The 22522-nt window shown below is 65.5% G+C and overlaps 1 protein-coding gene across 1 annotated transcript; it reads left to right on the top strand.

Moving 5' to 3' along the window:
• Window positions 1-2560: 2560 nt before the first annotated feature.
• LOC308232719 (sulfotransferase 2B1-like) lies at window positions 2561-8160 on the top strand (the record flags this gene model as incomplete). The annotated part of the gene is made up of 4 exons (XM_080639948.1): window positions 2561-2760; window positions 4454-4548; window positions 6940-7150; window positions 7865-8160. Coding segments are annotated over 4 exons (706 nt in total), but the record flags the coding sequence as incomplete, so codon positions are not given.
• Between the last annotated feature and the right edge of the window lie 14362 nt (window positions 8161-22522).

The raw sequence follows: 22522 nt of genomic DNA, 5'->3' as shown, positions 1-22522 counted from the left end.
GATGTGGGGCGGATGTGGGGGCGGGTGTGGGGTGGATGTGGGGTGGATGTGGGGCGGATGTGGGGCGGCTGTGGGGCGGCTGTGGGGTGGATGTGGGGCGGGTGTGGGGCGGATGTGGGGCAGCAATGGTGTAGATATGGGGCAGCTGTGCGGTGGATGCAGGGTGGATGTGGGTTGGATGTGGGGCAGTAATGGGGTAAATATGGGGCAGCTATGGGGTGGATGTGGGGTGTATGGGGGGTAGCTATGGAGTGGCTGTGGGGCAGCTATGGGGTAGATATGGGGCAGCTGTGGGGCGCATATGGGGTGGATGTGGGGTAGGTATGGGGTGGATATGGGGTGGATATGGGGCAGCTATGGGGTTCATGTGGGGTGGATATGGGGCAGCTATTGGGTGGATATATTGCAGCTATGGGGCAGCTATGGGGTAGCTATGGGGTAGCTATGCTGTGGTTATGGGGTGGATGTGGGGTCGCTATGGGGCAGCTGTGGGTCTGGGGTGTGGCTCTGGGGATGGGGTGTGGATCCCCTCCATGCATGTGGGTGCTGTCCATGGTCCTAGGTCCCTCCCATGGCTGGGGGTCACCCCATAGCTCTGCACCCCATGGCTCTGGGTGTGCCCCATAGCTCTGCCCCATAGCTCCGTGCCCCATAGCTCCGTACCCCATAGCTCTCTGCCGCATAGCTCCGTGCCCCATAGCTCCGTGCCCCATAGCTCCGTGCCCCATAGCTCTGTACCCCATAGCTCCGTGCCCCCTAGCTCCCTGCCCCCTAGCTCCCTGCCCCATAGCTCTCTGCCCCATAGCTCCCTGCCCCATAGCTCTGTACCCCATAGCTCCCTGCCCCATAGCTCCGTACCCCATAGCTCCGTGCCCCATAGCTCCGTGCCCCCTAGCTCCCTGCCCCCTAGCTCCCTGCCCCCTAGCTCCCTGCCCCCTAGCTCCCTGCCCCATAGCTCCCTGCCCCATAGCTCTGTACCCCATAGCTCCGTGCCCCATAGCTCCGTGCCCCATAGCTCCGTACCCCATAGCTCCGTACCCCATAGCTCCGTACCCCATAGCTCCGTACTCCATAGCTCCGTGCCCCATAGCTCCGTGCCCCATAGCTCCTTGCCCCATAGCTCCGTACCCCATAGCTCCATGCCCCATAGCTCCGTACCCCATAGCTCCGTACCCCATAGCTCCGTGCCCCATAGCTCCATACCCCATAGCTCCGTGCCCCATAGCTCCGTGCCCCATAGCTCCATGCCCCATAGCTCCGTACCCCGTACCTCCCTGCCCCATAGCTCCCTGCCCCATAGCTCCGTACCCCATAGCTCCGTACCCCATAGCTCCGTGCCCCATAGCTCCCTGCCCCATAGCTCTCTGCCCCATAGCTCCGTGTCCCATAGCTCTGTACCCCATAGCTCCGTGCCCCATAGCTCCGTGCCCCATAGTTCCGTGTCCCATAGCTCTGTACGCCATAGCTCCGTGCCCCATAGCTCCGTACCCCATAGCTCCGTGCCCCATAGCTCCGTGTCCCATAGCTCTGTACCCCATAGCTCTGTACCCCATAGCTCTGTACCCCATAGCTCTGTGCCCCATAGCTCCGTGCCCCATAGCTCCGTACCCCATAGCTCCGTACCCCATAGCTCCGTGCCCCATAGCTCTGTACCCCATAGATCCCTGCCCCATAGCTCCGTGTCCCATAGCTCTGTACCCCATAGCTCCGTGCCCCATAGCTCCGTGCCCCATAGCTCCGTACCCCATAGCTCTCTGCCCCATAGCTCCGTGTCCCATAGCTCTGTACCCCATAGCTCCGTGCCCCATAGCTCCGTACCCCATAGCTCCCTGCCCCATAGCTCCGTGCCCCATAGCTCTGTACCCCATAGCTCCGTGCCCCATAGCTCCGTACCCCATAGCTCCGTACCCCATAGCTCCGTGCCCCATAGCTCCGTGTCCCATAGCTCCGTGCCCCATAGCTCCGTGCCCCATAGCTCCGTACCCCATAGCTCCGTACCCCATAGCTCCGTGCCCCATAGCTCCGTGCCCCATAGCTCCGTACCCCATAGCTCCGTGCCCCATAGCTCCGTGCCCCATAGCTCCGTACCCCATAGCTCCGTGCCCCATAGCTCCGTGTCCCATAGCTCCGTGCCCCATAGCTCCGTACCCCATAGATCCCTGCCCCATAGCTCCGTGTCCCATAGCTCTGTACCCCATAGCTCCGTGCCCCATAGCTCTGTACCCCATAGCTCCGTACCCCATAGCTCTCTGCCCCATAGCTCCGTGTCCCATAGCTCCGTACCCCATAGCTCCGTGTCCCATAGCTCCGTACCCCATAGCTCCGTGCCCCATAGCTCCGTACCCCATAGCTCCGTGTCCCATAGCTCCGTACCCCATAGCTCCCTGCCCCATAGTTCCGTACCCCATAGCTCCCTGCCCCATAGCTCCCTGCCCCATAGCTCCGTACCCCATAGCTCCCTGCCCCATAGCTCCGTACCCCATAGCTCCCTGCCCCATAGTTCCGTACCCCATAGCTCCCTGCCCCATAGCTCCCTGCCCCATAGCTCCGTACCCCATAGCTCCCTGCCCCATAGCTCCGTGCCCCATAGCTCCGTGCCCCATAGCCCCGCCCCACCGCCGCCTCTGCCGCAGGTGATCTACACGGTGCGGAACCCCAAGGACGTCCTGGTCTCCCTTTACCACTTCGCCCGCATCTTCCGGCCCTACAAGGACCCGGGCAGCCTGGAGCAGTTCCTGGAGCACTTCCTGAAGGGGGACGGTGCGGCCGGGGCTCAAGGGGGGCTCTATGGGGGTCAATGGGGTCTCTATGGGGGCTCTATGGGGCTCTATGGGGTCTCTATGGGGTCTCTATGGGGTCTCTATGGGATCTCTGTGGGATCTCTGTGGGTCTCTATGGGGTCTCTGTGGGTCTCTATGGGGTCTCTATGGGGTCTCTATGGGATCTCTGTGGGATCTCTGTGGGTCTCTATGGGGTCTCTGTGGGTCTCTATGGGGTCTCTATGGGGTCTCTATGGGGTCTCTATGGGTCTCTATGGGGTCTCTATGGGGTCTCTATGGGGTCTCTATGGGGTCTCTATGGGGTCTCTACGGGGTCTCTATGGGTCTCTACGGGGTCTCTATGGGTCTCTATGGGGTCTCTATGGGGTCTCTATGGGTCTCTATGGGGTCTCTATGGGTCTCTATGGGGTCTCTATGGGGTCTCTATGGGTCTCTATGGGGTCTCTATGGGGGCTCTATGGGGCTCTATGGGGTCTCTATGGGGTCTCTATGGGGTCAATGGGGTCTCTATGGGGCTCTATGGGGGTCAATGGGGTCTCTGTGGGGTCAATGGGGTCTCTATGCGGTCTCTATGGTCTCTATGGTCTCTATGGGTCTCTATGGTCTCTATGGTCTCTATGGGTCTCTATGGTCTCTATGGTCTCTATGGTCTCTATGGTCTCTATGGTCTCTATGGGTCTCTATGGTCTCTATGGTCTCTATGGGTCTCTATGGGTCTCTATGGGTCTCTATGGTCTCTATGGTCTCTATGGTCTCTATGGTCTCTATGGTCTCTATGGGTCTCTATGGGTCTCTATGGGTCTCTATGGTCTCTATGGTCTCTATGGTCTCTATGGGGGCTCTATGGTCTCTATGGTCTCTATGGGTCTCTATGGTCTCTATGGTCTCTATGGGTCTCTATGGGTCTCTATGGTCTCTATGGTCTCTATGGGTCTCTATGGTCTCTATGGGTCTCTATGGGTCTTTATGGTCTCTATGGTCTCTATGGTCTCTATGGGTCTCTATGGTCTCTATGGTCTCTATGGGGTCTCTATGGTCTCTATGGGGTCTCTATGGGTCTCTATGGTCTCTATGGTCTCTATGGGGTCTCTATGGTCTCTATGGGGTCTCTATGGGTCTCTATGGGTCTCTATGGGGCTCTATGGGTCTCTATGGGGGCTCAATGGGGTCTCTCTATGGGTCTCTATGGGTCTCTATGGGGGCTCAATGGGGTCTCTATGGGTCTCTATGGGGTCTCTATGGGTCTCTATGGGTCTCTATGGGTCTCTATGGGGGCTCAATGGGGTCTATGGGGTCTCTATGGTCTCTATAGGGTCTCAATGGGGTCTCTATGGGTCTCTATGGGGTCTCTATGGGTCTCTATGGGTCTCTATGGGGGCTCAATGGGGTCTCTCTATGGGTCTCTATGGGTCTCTATGGGGTCTCTATGGGGGCTCTATGGGGGCTCTATGGGGTCTCTATGGTCTCTATGGGGTCTCTATGGGGTCTCTATGGGTCTCTATGGTCTCTATGGGGTCTCTATGGGGTCTCTATGGGTCTCTATGGTCTCTATGGGGTCTCTATGGGGTCTCTATGGGTCTCTATGGGGTCTCTATGGGGGCTCAATGGGGTCTCTATGGGGCTCTGTGGGCTCCCTGGGCCGTCGCGGGGGTTCCACGGCGCCGCTCCCGCAGTGCCCTTCGGCTCCTGGTTCGAGCACGTGCGGGGCTGGATGGGGCTGCGCGGCCGCGACAACTTCTTCTGCATCAGCTACGAGGAACTGCAGGAGGTGAGGGCCTGCCCCGAGCCCGGCCCGGGGAGCACGGGGAGCACAGCACGGGGAGCACGGGGAGCAGGGGGAGCAGGGGGAGCACGGGGAGCAGGGGGAGCAGGGGGAGCAGGGGGAGCACGGGGAGCAGGGGGAGCACGGGGAGCAGGGGGAGCAGGGGGAGCACGGGGAGCAGGGGGAGCAGGGGGAGCACGGGGAGCAGGGGGAGCAGGGGGAGCAGGGGGAGCAGGGGGAGCACGGGGAGCACGGGGAGCAGGGGGAGCAGGGGGAGCAGGGGGAGCACGGGGAGCAGGGGGAGCAGGGGGAGCAGGGGGAGCAGGGGGAGCAGGGGGAGCACGGGGAGCAGGGGGAGCAGGGGGAGCACGGGGAGCAGGGGGAGCAGGGGGAGCAGGGGGAGCACGGGGAGCACGGGGAGCAGGGGGAGCAGGGGGAGCAGGGGGAGCACGGGGAGCAGGGGGAGCACGGGGAGCAGGGGGAGCAGGGGGAGCACGGGGAGCAGGGGGAGCACGGGGAGCAGGGGGAGCAGGGGGAGCACGGGGAGCAGGGGGAGCACGGGGAGCAGGGGGAGCACGGGGAGCAGGGGGAGCAGGGGGAGCACGGGGAGCAGGGGGAGCAGGGGGAGCAGGGGGAGCACGGGGAGCACGGGGAGCACGGGGAGCAGGGGGAGCACGGGGAGCAGGGGGAGCAGGGGGAGCAGGGGGAGCAGGGGGAGCAGGGGGAGCACGGGGAGCAGGGGGAGCACGGGGAGCAGGGGGAGCAGGGGGAGCACGGGGAGCACGGGGAGCAGGGGGAGCAGGGGGAGCAGGGGGAGCAGGGGGAGCACGGGGAGCAGGGGGAGCAGGGGGAGCACGGGGAGCAGGGGGAGCAGGGGGAGCAGGGGGAGCACGGGGAGCAGGGGGAGCAGGGGGAGCACGGGGAGCAGGGGGAGCACGGGGAGCAGGGGGAGCACGGGGAGCAGGGGGAGCAGGGGGAGCACGGGGAGCAGGGGGAGCAGGGGGAGCACGGGGAGCAGGGGGAGCAGGGGGAGCACGGGGAGCACGGGGAGCAGGGGGAGCACGGGGAGCAGGGGGAGCACGGGGAGCACGGGGAGCAGGGGGAGCAGGGGGAGCACGGGGAGCACGGGGAGCACGGGGAGCAGGGGGAGCACGGGGAGCAGGGGGAGCAGGGGGAGCAGGGGGAGCAGGGGGAGCAGGGGGAGCACGGGGAGCACGGGGAGCAGGGGGAGCAGGGGGAGCAGGGGGAGCACGGGGAGCAGGGGGAGCAGGGGGAGCACGGGGAGCAGGGGGAGCAGGGGGAGCAGGGGGAGCACGGGGAGCACGGGGAGCAGGGGGAGCAGGGGGAGCACGGGGAGCACGGGGAGCACGGGGAGCAGGGGGAGCAGGGGGAGCAGGGGGAGCAGGGGGAGCAGGGGGAGCACGGGGAGCAGGGGGAGCACGGGGAGCAGGGGGAGCAGGGGGAGCACGGGGAGCACGGGGAGCAGGGGGAGCAGGGGGAGCAGGGGGAGCACGGGGAGCACGGGGAGCAGGGGGAGCAGGGGGAGCAGGGGGAGCACGGGGAGCAGGGGGAGCAGGGGGAGCAGGGGGAGCACGGGGAGCAGGGGGAGCACGGGGAGCACGGGGAGCAGGGGGAGCAGGGGGAGCAGGGGGAGCAGGGGGAGCACGGGGAGCAGGGGGAGCAGGGGGAGCACGGGGAGCAGGGGGAGCAGGGGGAGCAGGGGGAGCACGGGGAGCAGGGGGAGCAGGGGGAGCACGGGGAGCAGGGGGAGCACGGGGAGCAGGGGGAGCAGGGGGAGCACGGGGAGCAGGGGGAGCAGGGGGAGCAGGGGGAGCAGGGGGAGCAGGGGGAGCACGGGGAGCAGGGGGAGCAGGGGGAGCACGGGGAGCAGGGGGAGCAGGGGGAGCACGGGGAGCAGGGGGAGCACGGGGAGCAGGGGGAGCAGGGGGAGCAGGGGGAGCAGGGGGAGCACGGGGAGCAGGGGGAGCACGGGGAGCAGGGGGAGCACGGGGAGCACGGGGAGCAGGGGGAGCAGGGGGAGCAGGGGGAGCACGGGGAGCAGGGGGAGCAGGGGGAGGAGGGGGAGCACGGGGAGCACGGGGAGCAGGGGGAGCAGGGGGAGCACGGGGAGCAGGGGGAGCAGGGGGAGCAGGGGGAGCACGGGGAGCAGGGGGAGCACGGGGAGCAGGGGGAGCAGGGGGAGCACGGGGAGCAGGGGGAGCAGGGGGAGCAGGGGGAGCCCAGAGAGCCCATCTATCCCATATATTCCATCATCTATCCCATGTCCATCCCGTGCCCCCCCCGTGTCCCTCCCGTGTCCCTCCCGTGTCCCCCCCCCGTGTCCCCCCCCCGTTTCCCCCCCGTGTCCCCCCCGTGTATCCGGTGTCTCCCTGCCAGGACCTGCGGGGCAGCGTCGAGCGCCTCTGCGCGTTCCTGGGCCGGCCGCTGGGCGGCGCTGCGCTGGACGCGGTCGTGGCCAACGCGTCCTTCGCGGCCATGAGCCGCAACCGGATGAGCAACTTCAGCCTCTCCCCGCTCTTCATCCTGGACCTGCGGCGGGGGCCGTTCCTGCGCAAGGGTGCGCGGCGGGGGGCGCGGGAGCGACGGGGTACGGGGGGTACACGGGATAGATGGGATACAGGGGATACAGGGGATGTGGGGTACAGGGGGTGAGGGGTACAGGGGATGGGGGGTACAGGGGATGGGGGGTACAGGGGATGCGGGGTACAGGGGATGGGGGGTACAGGGGATGGGGGGTACAGGGGATGGGGGGTACAGGGGGTGGGGGGTACAGGGGATGGGGGGTACAGGGGGTGGGGGGTACAGGGGGTGGGGGGTACAGGGGATGGGGGGTACAGGGGATAGGGGGTACAGGGGATGAGGGGTACAGGGGGTGGGGGGTACAGGGGGTGGGGGGTACAGGGGATGTGGGGTACAGGGGGTGGGGGGTACAGGGGGTGGGGGGTACAGGGGATGGGGGGTACAGGGGGTGGGGGGTACAGGGGATGGGGGGTACAGGGGATGGGGGGTACAGGGGGTGTGGGGTACAGGGGATGGGGGGTACAGGGGATGGGGGGTACAGGGGGTGTGGGGTACAGGGGATGGGGGGTACAGGGGATGGGGGGTACAGGGGGTGTGGGGTACAGGGGATGGGGGGTACAGGGGATGGGGGGTACAGGGGGTGTGGGGTACAGGGGGTGGGGGGTACAGGGGATGGGGGGTACAGGGGATGGGGGGTACAGGGGATGGGGGGTACAGGGGGTGTGGGATACAGGGGGTGGGGGGTACAGGGGATGGGGGGTACAGGGGACACTGCCCGCAGGGATCTCCGGGGACTGGAAGAATCACCTGACCGCGGAGCAGAGCTCCCGCTTCGACCGCGTTTACCGGGAGCGCATGGCCGGGCTCGGGGTCACCTTCCCCTGGGACCCCCCCGAGGACCCCCCCGAGGACGAGGCCCCCCCCAGCTCCTCCCAGGACCCCCCCCGAGCCCTGCCCCCCACCGAGCCCCCCCCGCCCTGAGCCCCCCAGCCCCATTGGGGGGGGTTTTAGTGCCTTGAGGAGAGGGGGGCCCCAGCTCTTCCCCCCCCCCCCCCCCCCCCCCCCCAGTGCGGGTGGTGGTGTCTCAATAAAGCTGCTCTGCTCGGGGGGGGCCGGGGGGGCCCGTCCTGGCCGCCTCCCCCCCCCCGGGATCACAGGGGTTGGGTTCATTCATTGGGCTTTGGGGGTGGCTTGGGGTGCCCCCCCCCCCCCCCAGTGCCTCCCAATGGAGTGGGGGGGCAGGGGACGAATGAGTCCCCCCTTGGTGCCTGTTCCCCACCTGCATCCCTTCATCCCTGCCTGCATCCCTTCATCCCCGCCTGCATCCCTTCATCCCCGCCTGCATCCCTTCATCCCCGCCTGCATCCCTTCATCCCCGCCTGCATCCCTTCATCCCTGCCTGCATCCCTTCATCCCTGCCTGCATCCCTTCATCCCTGCCTGCATCCCTTCATCCCCGCCTGCATCCCTTCATCCCTGCCTGCATCCCTTCATCCCTGCCTGCATCCCTTCATCCCTGCCTGCATCCCTTCATCCCCGCCTGCATCCCTTCATCCCCGCCTGCATCCCTTCATCCCCGCCTGCATCCCTTCATCCCTGCCTGCATCCCTTCATCCCCGCCTGCATCCCTTCATCCCCGCCTGCATCCCATCATCCCTGCCTGCATCCCTTCATCCCCGCCTGCATCCCTTCATCCCCGCCTGCATCCCTTCATCCCCGCCTGCATCCCTTCATCCCCGCCTGCATCCCTTCATCCCCGCCTGCATCCCTTCATCCCTGCCTGCATCCCTTCATCCCCGCCTGCATCCCTTCATCCCCGCCTGCATCCCATCATCCCCGCCTGCATCCCTTCATCCCCGCCTGCATCCCTTCATCCCTGCCTGCATCCCATCATCCCCGCCTGCATCCCTTCATCCCTGCCTGCATCCCTTCATCCCCGCCTGCATCCCTTCATCCCCGCCTGCATCCCATCATCCCCGCCTGCATCCCTTCATCCCCGCCTGCATCCCTTCATCCCTGCCTGCATCCCTTCATCCCCGCCTGCATCCCTTCATCCCCGCCTGCATCCCTTCATCCCTGCCTGCATCCCTTCATCCCCGCCTGCATCCCTTCATCCCCGCCTGCATCCCTTCATCCTTGCCTGCATCCCTTCATCCCCGCCTGCATCCCTTCATCCCTGCCTGCATCCCTTCATCCCCGCCTGCATCCCTTCATCCTTGCCTGCATCCCTTCATCCCTGCCTGCATCCCTTCATCCCTGCCTGCATCCCCCATCCTTTTCCTTCCCTTCCCCTTTCTTCTCCCCCCTTTTCCCCTCCCTTTTATCCCTCCATTCCTCACCCTTTCCCTCCCCCCATTCCCCCCCATTCGCTCCCCATCCCACCCCCCCCATCTCTCCGCATCCGGTCACTTCCATCCTTTATTCCTTCCTCGTTCCAAACCGCGATAGAAAACGGGGCCGAGCGGGGCCCGAGTCAATAAATAACATCTCCCACACGGGAGGGGACACGTCGGGGGGTCCCTGAGCGCATGGGGGGGGGGGGGGGATCCGTTCTCCCCAATAATTAATAATAATTAATAAAATAGGGGCGTGGCTAATAAATATCAATAAATAGGGGTCACAGCTTATTGCGGAGCAGCACCAGGGCCCGCGAGGCCCAGTCCAGGTAGAGGTGGAGGCTCTGGAGCACGGCGTGGCCGGCGCGGACAGCGGCCCAGGGCGAGCCCGGCGCCGGCAGCGGGGTCTGGGGGGCGCTGGGCCGGGGTAGGCTCAGGCGGGAGAGCTGCGGGGACGGGAACACGCGCGGTCATGCGTGTCCATGCGTGCCCATGCGTGTCCATGCGTGCCCATGCGTGTCCATGCGTGTCCAGGCATGGGCGAGCGCACGTGTGTGCCACGGGCGCGCTCAGCGTGGGGCAAGCCCCGCCCATTCCCCAAGCCCCGCCCCTTCGTCTAAGCCCCGCCCCGAAGTCCGTCCCCATTCATCCAGGAGAGCGAAGCCACGCCCCCAGTCACGCGAGCCGCTCCCATTGGTGGAAGCCCCGCCCCTACGCAAAGTCCGCCCCCGTCCATACAGGTGAGAGAAGCCACGCCCCCAATAGACAGGCCACGCCCCCATTCACGCGAGCCACTCCCATTGGTAGAAGCCTTCCCCCCCCTTTCTTATCCCCGCCGCGATGCGAAGTCCGTCCCCATTCATAGAGAGCGGAGCCACGCCCCCGTCCACACAAGCCTCTCCCATTGGTTGAAGCCGCGCCCCCTTGCCTAAGCCCCGCCCCGAAGCCCGTCCCCATTCATCCAGGTGAGCGAAGCCGCGCCCCCACGAGCCAGGCCCCGCCCCTTCCCCGCCGCACCGCCTCCCCATTGGCCCGCCGCCGCCAAGCCCCGCCTACCAGCAGGTCGAGGCTCCGCCCCAGGCGCTCCAGGCGCGCCAGCAGCGCTCCCAGCTCCGGCTCCAGCGGGCGCAGCGCGGGCCCTGCCCGGCGCAGCCACTCCAGGTGCCGCCGGTACCGCTGCAGGTCCGAGCTCAGCCGCGCCAGCGCCGCCGCCGCCTGCCCCGCACCGGAACCGCTCAGAGACCCGAGCCCATGGCGGGGACCCGGACCCATGGGGGGGACCCGGACCCATGGGGGACAAGAACCCATGGGGGGGACCAGGACCCATGGGGAGGACCCGGACCCATGGGGGACAAGAACCCATGAGGGGGAATCCGAACCCATGGCGGGGACCAGGACCCATGGGGGACAAGAACCCATGGGGGGGACCCGGACCCATGGGGGGGACCCGGGCCCATGGGGGGGACCCGAGCCCATGGCGGGGACCCGGACCCATGGGGGGGATCAGGACCCATGGGGAGGACCCGGACCCATGGGGGACAAGAACCCATGGGGGAGACCCGACCCCACAACCGGGACCCCTGGGGGGACCCGGACCCACGGGGGAGACCTGAATCCATCCCAGGGACCCGAACCCATCGTGGGGACCCGAACACACGGGGAGACCCGAACCCGCAACCATGGGGGAACCCGAGCCCATGGGGTGGACCGGGACCCATCGCGGGAACCCGAACCCACCGCAGGGACCCTAAGACAGGGGGAACCCGAACCCCTCGCGGGGACCCGCTTAGAGACCCACGGAGGGACCCGAACCCACAGGAGGGACCCGAACCCGCAAGCACGGGGGGGACCCGGTGCCTACCGGGGAACCCACGGGCACCCCCGTCCCCTTCCCATGTGGAACCCCCCGCGTTCCCCTTCCGGCCCCCGTGGTCCCCCCCTCTCCACGCGTGTCCCTTCCCGCTCCCAACCTGGATATTGGCGAGCTCCAGGGCGCTCATGGAGAGCACGGGCAGCGAATCCAGTTTGTGCTCCCCCTCCGCCGGGAATCGCGACTTCTGTCGGCGACATAAATGAGGGGGGGTGGGGGGGTCAACCAATGAGGGGCCACCGGGGGGGGGATGTGGGACGGGGATGGGAGGATGCGGGATGGGGGGATGCGGGATGGGGATGGGGGGATGCGGGATGGGGATGGGGGGATGCGGGATGCAGGATGGGGGGATGCGGGATGAAGATGGGGATGGGGGGATGCGGGATGCAGCATGGGGATGGGGATGGAGGGATGCGGGATGGGGATGGGGGGATGTGGGATGAGGATGAGGGGATGCGGGATGAAGATGGGGATGGGGGGATGCGGGATGCAGCATGGGGATGGGGATGGAGGGATGCGGGATGGGGATGGGGGGATGTGGGATGAGGATGGGGGGATGCGGGATGAAGGATGGGGATGGGGGGATGCGGGATGGGGGGATGCGGGATGGGGGGATGCAGGATGGGGGGGATGCGGGATGGGGGGATGCGGGATGAAGGATGGGCATGGGGATGGGGATGGGGATGGGGATGGAGGGATGGGAGAATGCGGGATGGGGGGGGGTACCCACGAGGAGGGCGAGGAAGGCTTTGGTGTCGCTGAGCAGCGCCTTGGCGAGGCTGACGATGGCGTCGAGCTCGGTGCGGGGGTCCGGGGGCCGCGGGCGGGGGGGGCCCGCAAGGCCCGGGCACGGTCCCGGCCACAGCCCCGGCCACAGCCCCAAGAGGGCGAACAGCGCCCGCCACGGAGCCCCTGCGGACACGGACACGAGTGGGGGAGCGGCGGGGGGGATGCGGCTGGGGATGGGGGGGGGCACATCCAGAGAGGGGGATCCAGGGATCCAGGGGGGGGATCCAGGGGGGGATGGTCCCGAGTGGGGGGAGCGCAAATGGGGCGATCCCGAGTGGGATAATCCCGGGATCCCGAGTGGGGAGATCCTGAATGGGGAGACCCCGAGGGAGGGGATCCCCAAAGGGATGCTCCCGGTATTCCCGAGAGGGGTATCCCGGGGTCTGGAATGGGAGACCCTGAACGGGGGGATCCCAAAGGGGGGGGATCTCAAATGGGGGCATCCCGGTGTTCCCGAGTAGGATAATGCCGGGATCCCGAGCGGGAGATGGCAAAAAGAGGGGTGGGGGGGATCCCGAGTGAGGGGATCCCGGTGTTCCCGAGAGGGGTATCCCGGGTTTCAGAGTGGGAGACTCCGAATGGAGGGATCCTAAATGGGGGGATCCTGAGGGAGGGGATCCCCAAAGGGATGCTCCCGGTATTCCCGAGAGGGGTATCCCGGGGTCTGGAATGGGAGACCCTGAACGGGGGGATCCCAAAGGGGGGGATCCCCGCATTCCCGAGCGGGATCCGGGGATGCCGGGCGCCGGGAATCCCGCTGCTCCCTGCGCTGGGGGAGCCGGCAGCATCCCGGGGGCTGGGGGATCCCGGAACCCCCGGAACTGGGGGCTCCCTGCGCTCGGGATCCCGGGATTTAGGGCTCAGGATCCCGGCATTCCCGTCCCTTCCCGGTGGGATGAAGCCGGGGGGGGGGGGGGGGGGGGGGGGGCGGCGGCGCGTCCTGTGCGGTCCGGGCTGGAAAGTTTGATGCGGGTGAGTCAGGGGCGGCCCCAATGGGGGGGGGGCACACACCGGAGAGGGGGGGTCCGGGATGAGGAGAGGGGGGTCCGGGACATGGACCCCCCCCATTGACCCCCTTCTGCCCCACACATTGACCCCCAGACACCCCCCCATTGACCCCCTTCTGCCCCACACATTGACCCCCAGACACCCCACACATTGACCCCCTTCTGCCCCACACATTGACCCCTTTCTGCCCCGCACATTGACCCCCTTCTGCCCCACACATTGACCCCTTTCTGCCCCACACATTGACCCCTTTCTGCCCCACACATTGACCCCCAGACACCCCACACATTGACCCCCTTCTGCCCCACACATTGACCCCTTTCTGCCCCACACATTGACCCCTTTCTGCCCCACACATTGACCCCCAAACACTCCCCCATTGACCCCCTTCTGCCCCACACATTGACCCCTTTCTGCCCCACACATTGACCCGCAGACACACCCCCCCCCCCGTCCTGCCCCACACATTGACCCCCCCCTCCTCCCCACACCTCTGCCCCACACATGGGGGGCGGAGCCGCCGCGGGCGGGGCAGGTGCGCGCCGGGGCCGTTTGTGGCTTTGAGGCGCGGCGGCAGCTGCCCGCGCCCCGAGGCCACGGGGATGGACGCGCCCGGTCCCGCCGTCGGGTGGGGGGGGGGGGGAGAAGTTTTGGGGCGGGGGGGGGGGGATGTGGGTCAGGATCCACCCGTGGAAAACCCCCCCCCCCCATGTTATAGGGGGGGACGTGGTCCCCAATCGCTGGGGTCCCCCTCCTCCAATCACGACCCCGCACTCGTGTCCCCCCCCCCCCATAAGCGTGGCACTTACTTGTCATGGCGGGGCCGGAGGGTGCCCCCACGGGGCCGGGATGGGACCCACGGGGAGGGGGGTGAGGATGGGGCTGAGGGGGGGGGGTCCGCGGTGGGGCGGGGGGGGTTGCACAAGCACGGACACAGGCGGGGATGGGGAACGGGACCGGGGCCAAACGCGGTGCCAGGGGGCCGGGGACGCTCAGCTCGGGACGGGGCAGGGGCACGGGTGCGCTTCAAACGCTTCCACGCAGCCCCAAACGCTTCCACGCAGCCCCAAACGCTTCCACGCAGCCCCAAACGCTCCCACGCAGCCAAACCACGCTCCCGGTGCCACGGCCACGCTCGCACTTACCCGCTCACGGCCACGTTCGCGCTGGCACAGCCCCGTTTCCACTCAGGGGGACACCTTCACACGGCCACGGCCACGCTGCCACGCACCCCAAAACCCTGCCACGCACCCCAAAAACGCTGCCACGCACCCAAAAACGCTGCCACGCACCCCAAAAACGCTGCCACGCACCCAAAAACGCTGCCACGCTCCAAAACACGCTCCCAATGCCGCGGCCGCGCTCCCTCTTAGCCGCTCACGGCCACTCTCCCACGCACCCCAAACGCTTCCACGCACCCCAAAAACGCTCCCACGCACCCCAAAAACGCTCCCACGCTCCCAACGCCAAAGCCACGCTCCCCTGCTCCCACTCAGCACCACGCTCCCACGCACCCAAACACGTTTCGCACGCACCCAAACGCGTTTCCCACGCACCCACTCGCGCCGGTTTCCCCCCCCCGTGTCCCGTTCGTTCCCGTTCTCTCCACAACACGGGGCCGGTGGAGGTTGGGGGGGGGGGTGGGGGGTAGGGGACGGGGACACCGGTTTAAAGGGGGTCAAAGGCGGGGGGGGGGGGGGTGGTGTCCGGTTGTGTCCCGCGTGTCCTCGCGTGGGGCGGCGGGAGCGTGTCCGGTGTCCCCGCGTGACGCCCGGTTCCGCGCCGGCCCCATTTATACGGCGGCGCGGGCGCCGCTGGCGATGACACACGCGTGAGTCACGGCTTTTCCATTCAGCAACGCACCGGGGGGAGAGAAACCCCCCACGGACACGGCGGGGGGCGGCGGGACCCCCCCTCCGCTCACATCGCACCCGCATCCCCCCCCCCCCCCGTTCATCCCGTACCGGGGCGGGGGGGAACGGGAAATGAGCACCCCCACCCCCCCCCCCTTCATCAGCACCGGGGTTGGGATCCGGAACCGGGATGGGGATGGAGCGGGGTCGGGTCCGCACCGGGATCGGGCCCGCACTGGGGTCGGTTCCGTTGTGGGGTCCGTAACGGCACCGGGTCCGGTCACGGCAATGGGAATGGTCCCGGTCCGGAACCGGGATGAACCTGGACCGGGATCGGGCCCGCAGCGGGGTCCATAACGGCACCGGGTCCGGTCACGGCAATGGGGATGATCCCGGTCCGGAACCGGGATGAACCTGGACCGGGACCGAACCCGCAGCGTGGTCCGTAACGGCACCGGGTCCGGTCACGGCAATGGGGATGATCCCGATCCGGAACCGGGATGAACCTGGACCGGGACCGAACCCGCAGCGGGGTCCGTAACGGCACCGGGTCCGGTCACGGCAATGGGAATGGTCCCGGTCCGGAACCGGGATGAACCTGGACCGGGACCGAACCCGCAGCGGGGTCCGTAACGGCACCGGGTCCGGTCACGGCAATGGGAATGGTCCCGGTCCGGAACCGGGATGAACCTGGACCGGGACCGAACCCGCAGCGGGGTCCGTAACGGCACCGGGTCCGGTCACGGCAATGGGAATGATCCCGGTCCGGAACCGGGATGAACCTGGACCGGGACCGAACCCGCAGCGGGGTCGGTTCCATTGTGGGGTCCATAACGGCACCGGGTCCGGTCACGGCAATGGGAATGATCCCGGTCCGGAACCGGGATGAACCTGGACCGGGACTGAACCCGCAGCGGGGTCCATAACGGCACCGGGTCCGGTCACGGCAATGGGAATGGTCCCGGTCCGGAACCGGGATGAACCTGGACCGGGATCAGCCTGAACCGGGACCGGTTCCCGGCTCCGTGCTCCATAACGGCACCGGGCTCGGTCCCTGCACAGGGATTGCTCCCGCACCGGGGTCGCTCCCGCGTTGGCTCCGTAACGGCCCCGGCTCCGGTCACTGCAATGGGAACGATCCCAGTTCAGAACCGGGATCAACCCGCACCGGGCTCGGTCCCATTGCAGGGTCCAGAACGGCCCCGGGGCCGGTCCCGCACCGGGATCAGCCTGGACCAGGATCGGGCCCGCACCGGATCCATTCCCCCCCCCCCCCGTGACCCCGCCGCGCGTGGACCCGGTTCCCCCCCCCCGGATCCCTTCCCCCCCCCCCCCATTGACTCATTCCCCCCCCCCCCCCCGGGTCTCGCCCCCCCCCCCCCCCGGGTCGCGCCACGCGCGTCAGCGCCGGGACCCCCCGTGGGGCTGCGGCGGGACCGGGGCGGGGGGGGCGGGGCCAAGGGGAGGGGGCGGGGCCGAGGGGAGGGGGCGGGGCCAAGGGGTGCCCCGGTAGGGGGGGCGGTGAGGGGGCACCTGCAGAGGGGACCCAGAGATCTATGGGGAGCACCCATGGACCCATAGAGGGCTCCTATGGGGAGCACCCATAGATCTATGGGGAGCACCCATGGACCCATAGAGGGCTCCTATGGGGAGCACCCATGGATCTATGGGGAGCACCCATGGATCTATGGGGAGCGCCCATGGACCCATAGAGGGCTCCTATGGGGAGCGCCCATGGACCCGTAGAGGGCTCCTATGGGGAGCACCCATGGACCCATAGAAGGCTCCTATGGGGAGCACTCATGGATCTATGGGGAGCACTCATGGACCCATAGAGGGCTCCTATGGGGAGCACCCATGGACCCATAGAAGGCTCCTATGGGGAGCACTCATGGATCTATGGGGAGCACCCATGGACCTATAGAAGGCTCCTATGGGGAGCACTCATGGATCTATGGGGAGCGCCCATGGACCCATAGAAGGCTCCTATGGGGAGCACTCATGGATCTATGGGGAGCACCCATGGACCTATAGAAGGCTCCTATGGGGAGCACTCATGGATCTATGGGGAGCACCCATGGACCTATAGAAGGCTCCTATGGGGAGCACTCATGGATCTATGGGGAGCGCCCATGGACCTATAGAGGGCTCCTATGGGGAGCACCCATGGATCTATGGGGAGCGCCCATGGACCTATAGAGGGCTCCTATGAGGAGCACCCATGGATCTATGGGGAGCGCCCATGGACCCATAGAGGGCTCCTATGGGGAGCACCCATGGATCTATGGGGAGCACCCACGGACCCATAGAGGGCTCCTATGGGGAGCACCCATGGATCTATGGGGAGCACCCACGGACCCATAGAGGGCTCCTATGGGGAGCACCCATGGATCTATGGGGAGCACCCATGGACCCATAGAGGGCTCCTATGGGGAGCACCCATGGATCTATGGGGAGCACCCATGGACCCATAGAGGGCTCCTATGGGGAGCCCCGCCCCCCGGGACCACCCACGTGGTGCTGCGGTGGGGGGAGGGGCCCGAACCCCCCGCCCCTCCCCCCGCGTTGGGCAACGCCGGCAGCGGGGGGGGGGAGGTGAGGGGGAGGGGGGGCCGCGGTGACGTCAGCGACGGCAGCAGCGGAAACCCCGCGAGCCGCAGAGACCCCCCCCGGCCCCCCACATCCTGCCCCATAGAGAGAGAGCCCCATAGAGAGAGCCCCATAGAGAGAGAGAGAGCCCCATAGAGAGAGAGAGCCCCATAGAGAGAGAGAGCCCCATAGAGAGAGAGAGAGAGCCCCATAGAGAGAGAGAGCCCCATAGAGAGAGAGAGAGCCCCATAGAGAGAGAGCCCCATAGAGAGAGAGCCCCATAGAGAGAGAGCCCCATAGAGAGAGAGCCCCATAGAGAGCCCCATAGAGAGAGAGAGAGCCCCATAGAGAGAGAGCCCCATAGAGAGAGAGAGAGCCCCGTAGAGAGAGAGAGAGCCCCATAGAGAGCCCCATAGAGAGAGAGCGAGAGCCCCATAGAGAGAGAGAGAGCCCCATAGAGAGCCCCATAGAGAGAGAGCGAGAGCCCCATAGAGAGCGAGAGCCCCATAGAGAGCCCCATAGAGAGAGAGCGAGAGCCCCATAGAGAGAGATCCTGCCCCATAGAGAGAGAGCCCCATAGAGAGCCCCATAGAGAGCCCCATAGAGAGAGAGAGAGCCCCATAGAGAGACAGCCCCATAGAGAGAGAGCCCCATAGAGAGCCCCATAGAGAGAGATCCTGCCCCATAGAGAGAGAGACCCATAGAGAGAGAGCCCCATAGAGAGAGATCCTGCCCCATAGAGAGCCCCATAGAGAGCCCCATAGAGAGCCCCATAGAGAGAGAGAGAGCCCCATAGACAGCCCCATAGAGAGAGAGAGAGAGCCCCATAGAGAGCCCCATAGAGAGAGAGAGAGAGCCCCATAGAGAGAGATCCTGCCCCATAGAGAGCCCCATAGAGAGCCCCATAGAGAGCCCCATAGAGAGAGAGCCCCATAGAGAGAGAGAGAGCCCCATAGAGAGACAGCCCCATAGAGAGCCCCATAGAGAGAGAGCCCCATAGAGAGAGAGAGCCCCATAGAGAGCCCCATAGAGAGAGAGAGCCCCATAGAGAGAGATCCTGCCCCATAGCGAGAGAGCCCCATAGAGAGAGAGAGCCCCATAGAGAGCCCCATAGAGAGAGAGAGCCCCATAGAGAGCCCCATAGAGAGAGAGAGCCCCATAGAGAGAGAGCCCCATAGAGAGAGCCCCATAGAGAGAGAGAGAGAGCCCCATAGAGAGAGAGCCCCATAGAGAGAGAGAGCCCCATAGAGAGAGAGAGAGCCCCATAGAGAGCCCCATAGAGAGAGAGCCCCATAGAGAGAGCCCCATAGAGAGAGAGCCCCATAGAGAGAGCCCCACAGAGAGAGAGAGCCCCATAGAGAGAGAGTCCCATAGAGAGCCCCATAGAGAGCCCCATAGAGAGAGAGCCCCATAGAGAGAGAGAGCCCCATAGAGAGAGATCCTGCCCCATAGAGAGAGAGATAGCCCCCTAGAGAGCCCCATAGAGAGTGAGAGCCCCATAGAGAGAGAGCCCCATAGAGAGCCCCATAGAGAGAGCCCCATAGAGAGAGATCCTGCCCCATAGAGAGAGAGCCCCATAGAGAGAGAGCCCCATAGAGAGAGCCCCATAGAGAGCCCCATAGAGAGAGAGCCCCATAGAGAGAGATCCTGCCCCATTGAGAGAGAGAGCCCCATAGAGAGCCCCATAGAGAGAGCCCCATAGAGAGAGATCCTGCCCCATAGAGAGAGAGCCCCATAGAGAGAGAGCCCCATAGAGAGAGCCCCATAGAGAGCCCCATAGAGAGCCCCATAGAGAGAGACCCATAGAGAGCCCCATAGAGAGAGAGCCCCATAGAGAGAGATCCTGCCCCATTGAGAGAGAGAGCCCCATAGAGAGCCCCATAGAGAGTGAGAGCCCCATAGAGAGAGAGCCCCATAGAGAGAGAGCCCCATAGAGAGAGCCCCATAGAGAGAGATCCTGCCCCATAGAGAGAGAGCCCCATAGAGAGCCCCATAGAGAGAGCCCCATAGAGAGCCCCATAGAGAGAGAGCCCCATAGAGAGAGAGAGCCCCATAGAGAGCCCCATAGAGAGAGAGCCCCATAGAGAGAGATCCTGCCCCATAGAGAGAGAGCCCCATAGAGAGCCCCATAGAGAGAGAGCCCCATAGAGAGAGCCCCATAGAGAGCCCCATAGAGAGAGCCCCATAGAGAGAGAGAGAGCCCCATAGAGAGCCCCATTGAGAGAGAGAGCCCCATAGAGAGAGATCCTGCCCCATAGAGAGAGAGCCCCATAGAGAGCCCCATAGAGAGCCCCATAGAGAGAGAGAGCCCCATAGAGAGAGATCCTGCCCCATAGAGAGAGAGACCCATAGAGAGCCCCATAGAGAGAGAGAGACCCATAGAGAGCCGCATAGAGAGCCCCATAGAGAGAATCCTGCCCCATAGAGAGCCCCATAGAGAGAGCCCCATAGAGACACCTTCTGCCCCATAGAGATCCTGCCCCATTGTGGCTGCCCCACAGAGAAACCCCCAGCCCCACAGCCCCTGCCCCATAGAGACAACTCCAGCCCCACAGCCCCTGCCCCATAGAGATCCAGCCCCACAGCGCCTGCCCTATAGAGACAACTCCAGCCCCACAGCCCCTGCCCCATAGAGATCCAGCCCCACAGTGCCTGCCCCATAGAGACACCTCCAGCCCCACAGCCCCTGCCCCATAGGGACACCTCCAGCCCCACAGCGCCTGCCCCATAGAGACACCTCCAGCCCCACAGCCCCTGCCCCATAGAGACACCTCCAGCCCCACAGCGCCTGCCCCATAGAGATCCTACCCCATAGTGGCTGCCCCATAGAGACATCCCCAGCCCCACAAACCCTGCCCCATAGAGAGAGATCCTGCCCCATAGTGGCTGCCCCATAGAGACACCCCCAGCCCCACAGCCCCTGCCCCATAGAGAGAGATCCTGCCCCATAGTGGCTGCCCCATAGAGACATCCCCAGCCCCACAGCCCCTGCCCCATAGAGAGAGATCCTGCCCCATAGTGGCTGCCCCATAGAGACACCCCCAGCCCCACAGCCCCTGCCCCATAGAGAGAGATCCTGCCCCATAGTGGCTGCCCCATAGAGACACCCCCAGCCCCACAGCCCCTGCCCCATAGAGAGAGATCCTGCCCCATAGAGGCTGCCCCATAGAGACACCCCCAGCCCCACAGCCCCTGCCCCATAGAGATCCTGCCCCACAGCCCCTGCCCCATAGAGACACCCCCAGCCCCACAGCCCCTGCCCCACACCCCCCTCCCCCCATGGGGCGCGGACGTGCGAGCCCTCGGGGGGGCAGCAAACAGCCTCGGGCCGCTCCTGCCCCACGCGTGTCACGTGTGTGTGCGTGTGTCACGTGTGTGTCACGTGCGTGTCATGCATGTGTCATGTATGTGTCATGTGTGTGCCCGCCCGGGGGGGGGGGGGGGGGGCCGCGACGTGCGTCAGGCGCTGACGCCGAGGGGGCCCGACCGGATGTGGGGGGGGGGTGGGGGGGGTGACACCATCCCCCCCCCCCCCCCCGAGTTGGTTTGGTCCGGTGGGGGGGGGCAGTGTGGCCATGGCCTCCTATAGCCCCCTATAGCCCCTATAGGCCCCCATAGCCCCTATAGCCCCTATAGCCCCATAGCCCCGCCGCCCCTCCCCCCGTGTCCGTGGGCCCGGTGGGGGAGGGGCGGGGGGGGGCTGACGCAAGAGCCCCCGGTTGGGGCAGGCCCGTGCTGACCGCAGGGGGGGGAGGGGCGGCCGGACCCATGGAGGGGGGGGAGGGGCGATGGAGGGGTTTCTATAGGGGAAAATGGGCTCCTATAGGTGCCTATGGGCCTGTATGGACACGTATGTGCACGTGTATGGGCTCCTATGGGTGTGTATGGGCCCGTATGGACACGTATGTGCACGTGTATGGGCTCCTATAGGTGTGTATGGGCCCGTATGGACACGTATGTGCACGTGTATGGGCTCCTATAGGTGCGTATGGGCCCGTATGGACACGTATGTGCACGTGTATGGGCTTCTATGGGTGTGTATGGGCCCGTATGGACACGTATGTGCACGTGTATGGGCTCCTATAGGTGTGTATGGGCCCGTATGGACACGTATGTGCACGTGTATGGGCTCCTATAGGTGTGTATGGGCCCGTATGGACACGTATGTGCACGTGTATGGGCTTCTATAGGTGTGTATGGGCCCGTATGGACACGTATGTGCACATGTATGGGCTCCTATAGGTGCGTATGGGCCCGTATGGACACGTATGTGCACGTGTATGGGCTTCTATGGGTGGGTATGGGCCCGTATGGACACGTATGTGCACGTGTATGGGCTCCTATAGGTGTGTATGGGCCCGTATGGACACGTATGTGCACGTGTATGGGCTTCTATAGGTGTGTATGGGCCCGTATGGACACGTATGTGCACGTGTATGGGCTTCTATAGGTGTGTATGGGCCCGTATGGACACGTATGTGCACGTGTATGGGCTCCTATAGGTGTGTATGGGCCCGTATGGACACGTATGTGCACGTGTATGGGCTTCTATGGGTGTGTATGGGCCCGTATGGACACGTATGTGCACGTGTATGGGCTCCTATAGGTGTGTATGGGCCCGTATGGACACGTATGTGCACGTGTATGGGCTTCTATGGGTGTGTATGGGCCCGTATGGACACGTATGTGCACGTGTATGGGCTCCTATAGGTGTGTATGGGCCCGTATGGACACGTATGTGCACGTGTATGGGCTTCTATGGGTGTGTATGGGCCCGTATGGACACGTATGTGCACGTGTATGGGCTCCTATAGGTGTGTATGGGCCCGTATGGACACGTATGTGCACGTGTATGGGCTTCTATGGGTGTGTATGGGCCCGTATGGACACGTATGTGCACGTGTATGGGCTCCTATAGGTGCGTATGGGCCCGTATGGACACGTATGTGCACGTGTATGGGCTTCTATGGGTGTGTATGGGCCCGTATGGACACG

Source organism: Psittacula echo (genome assembly GCF_963264785.1).
Source record: "Psittacula echo genome assembly, contig: SCAFFOLD_164, whole genome shotgun sequence".
Lineage (NCBI taxonomy): Eukaryota > Metazoa > Chordata > Aves > Psittaciformes > Psittacidae > Psittacula > Psittacula echo.
The sequence above is the reverse complement of the archived record's forward strand: the minus strand, read 5'-3'. Positions and strand labels throughout refer to the sequence as shown.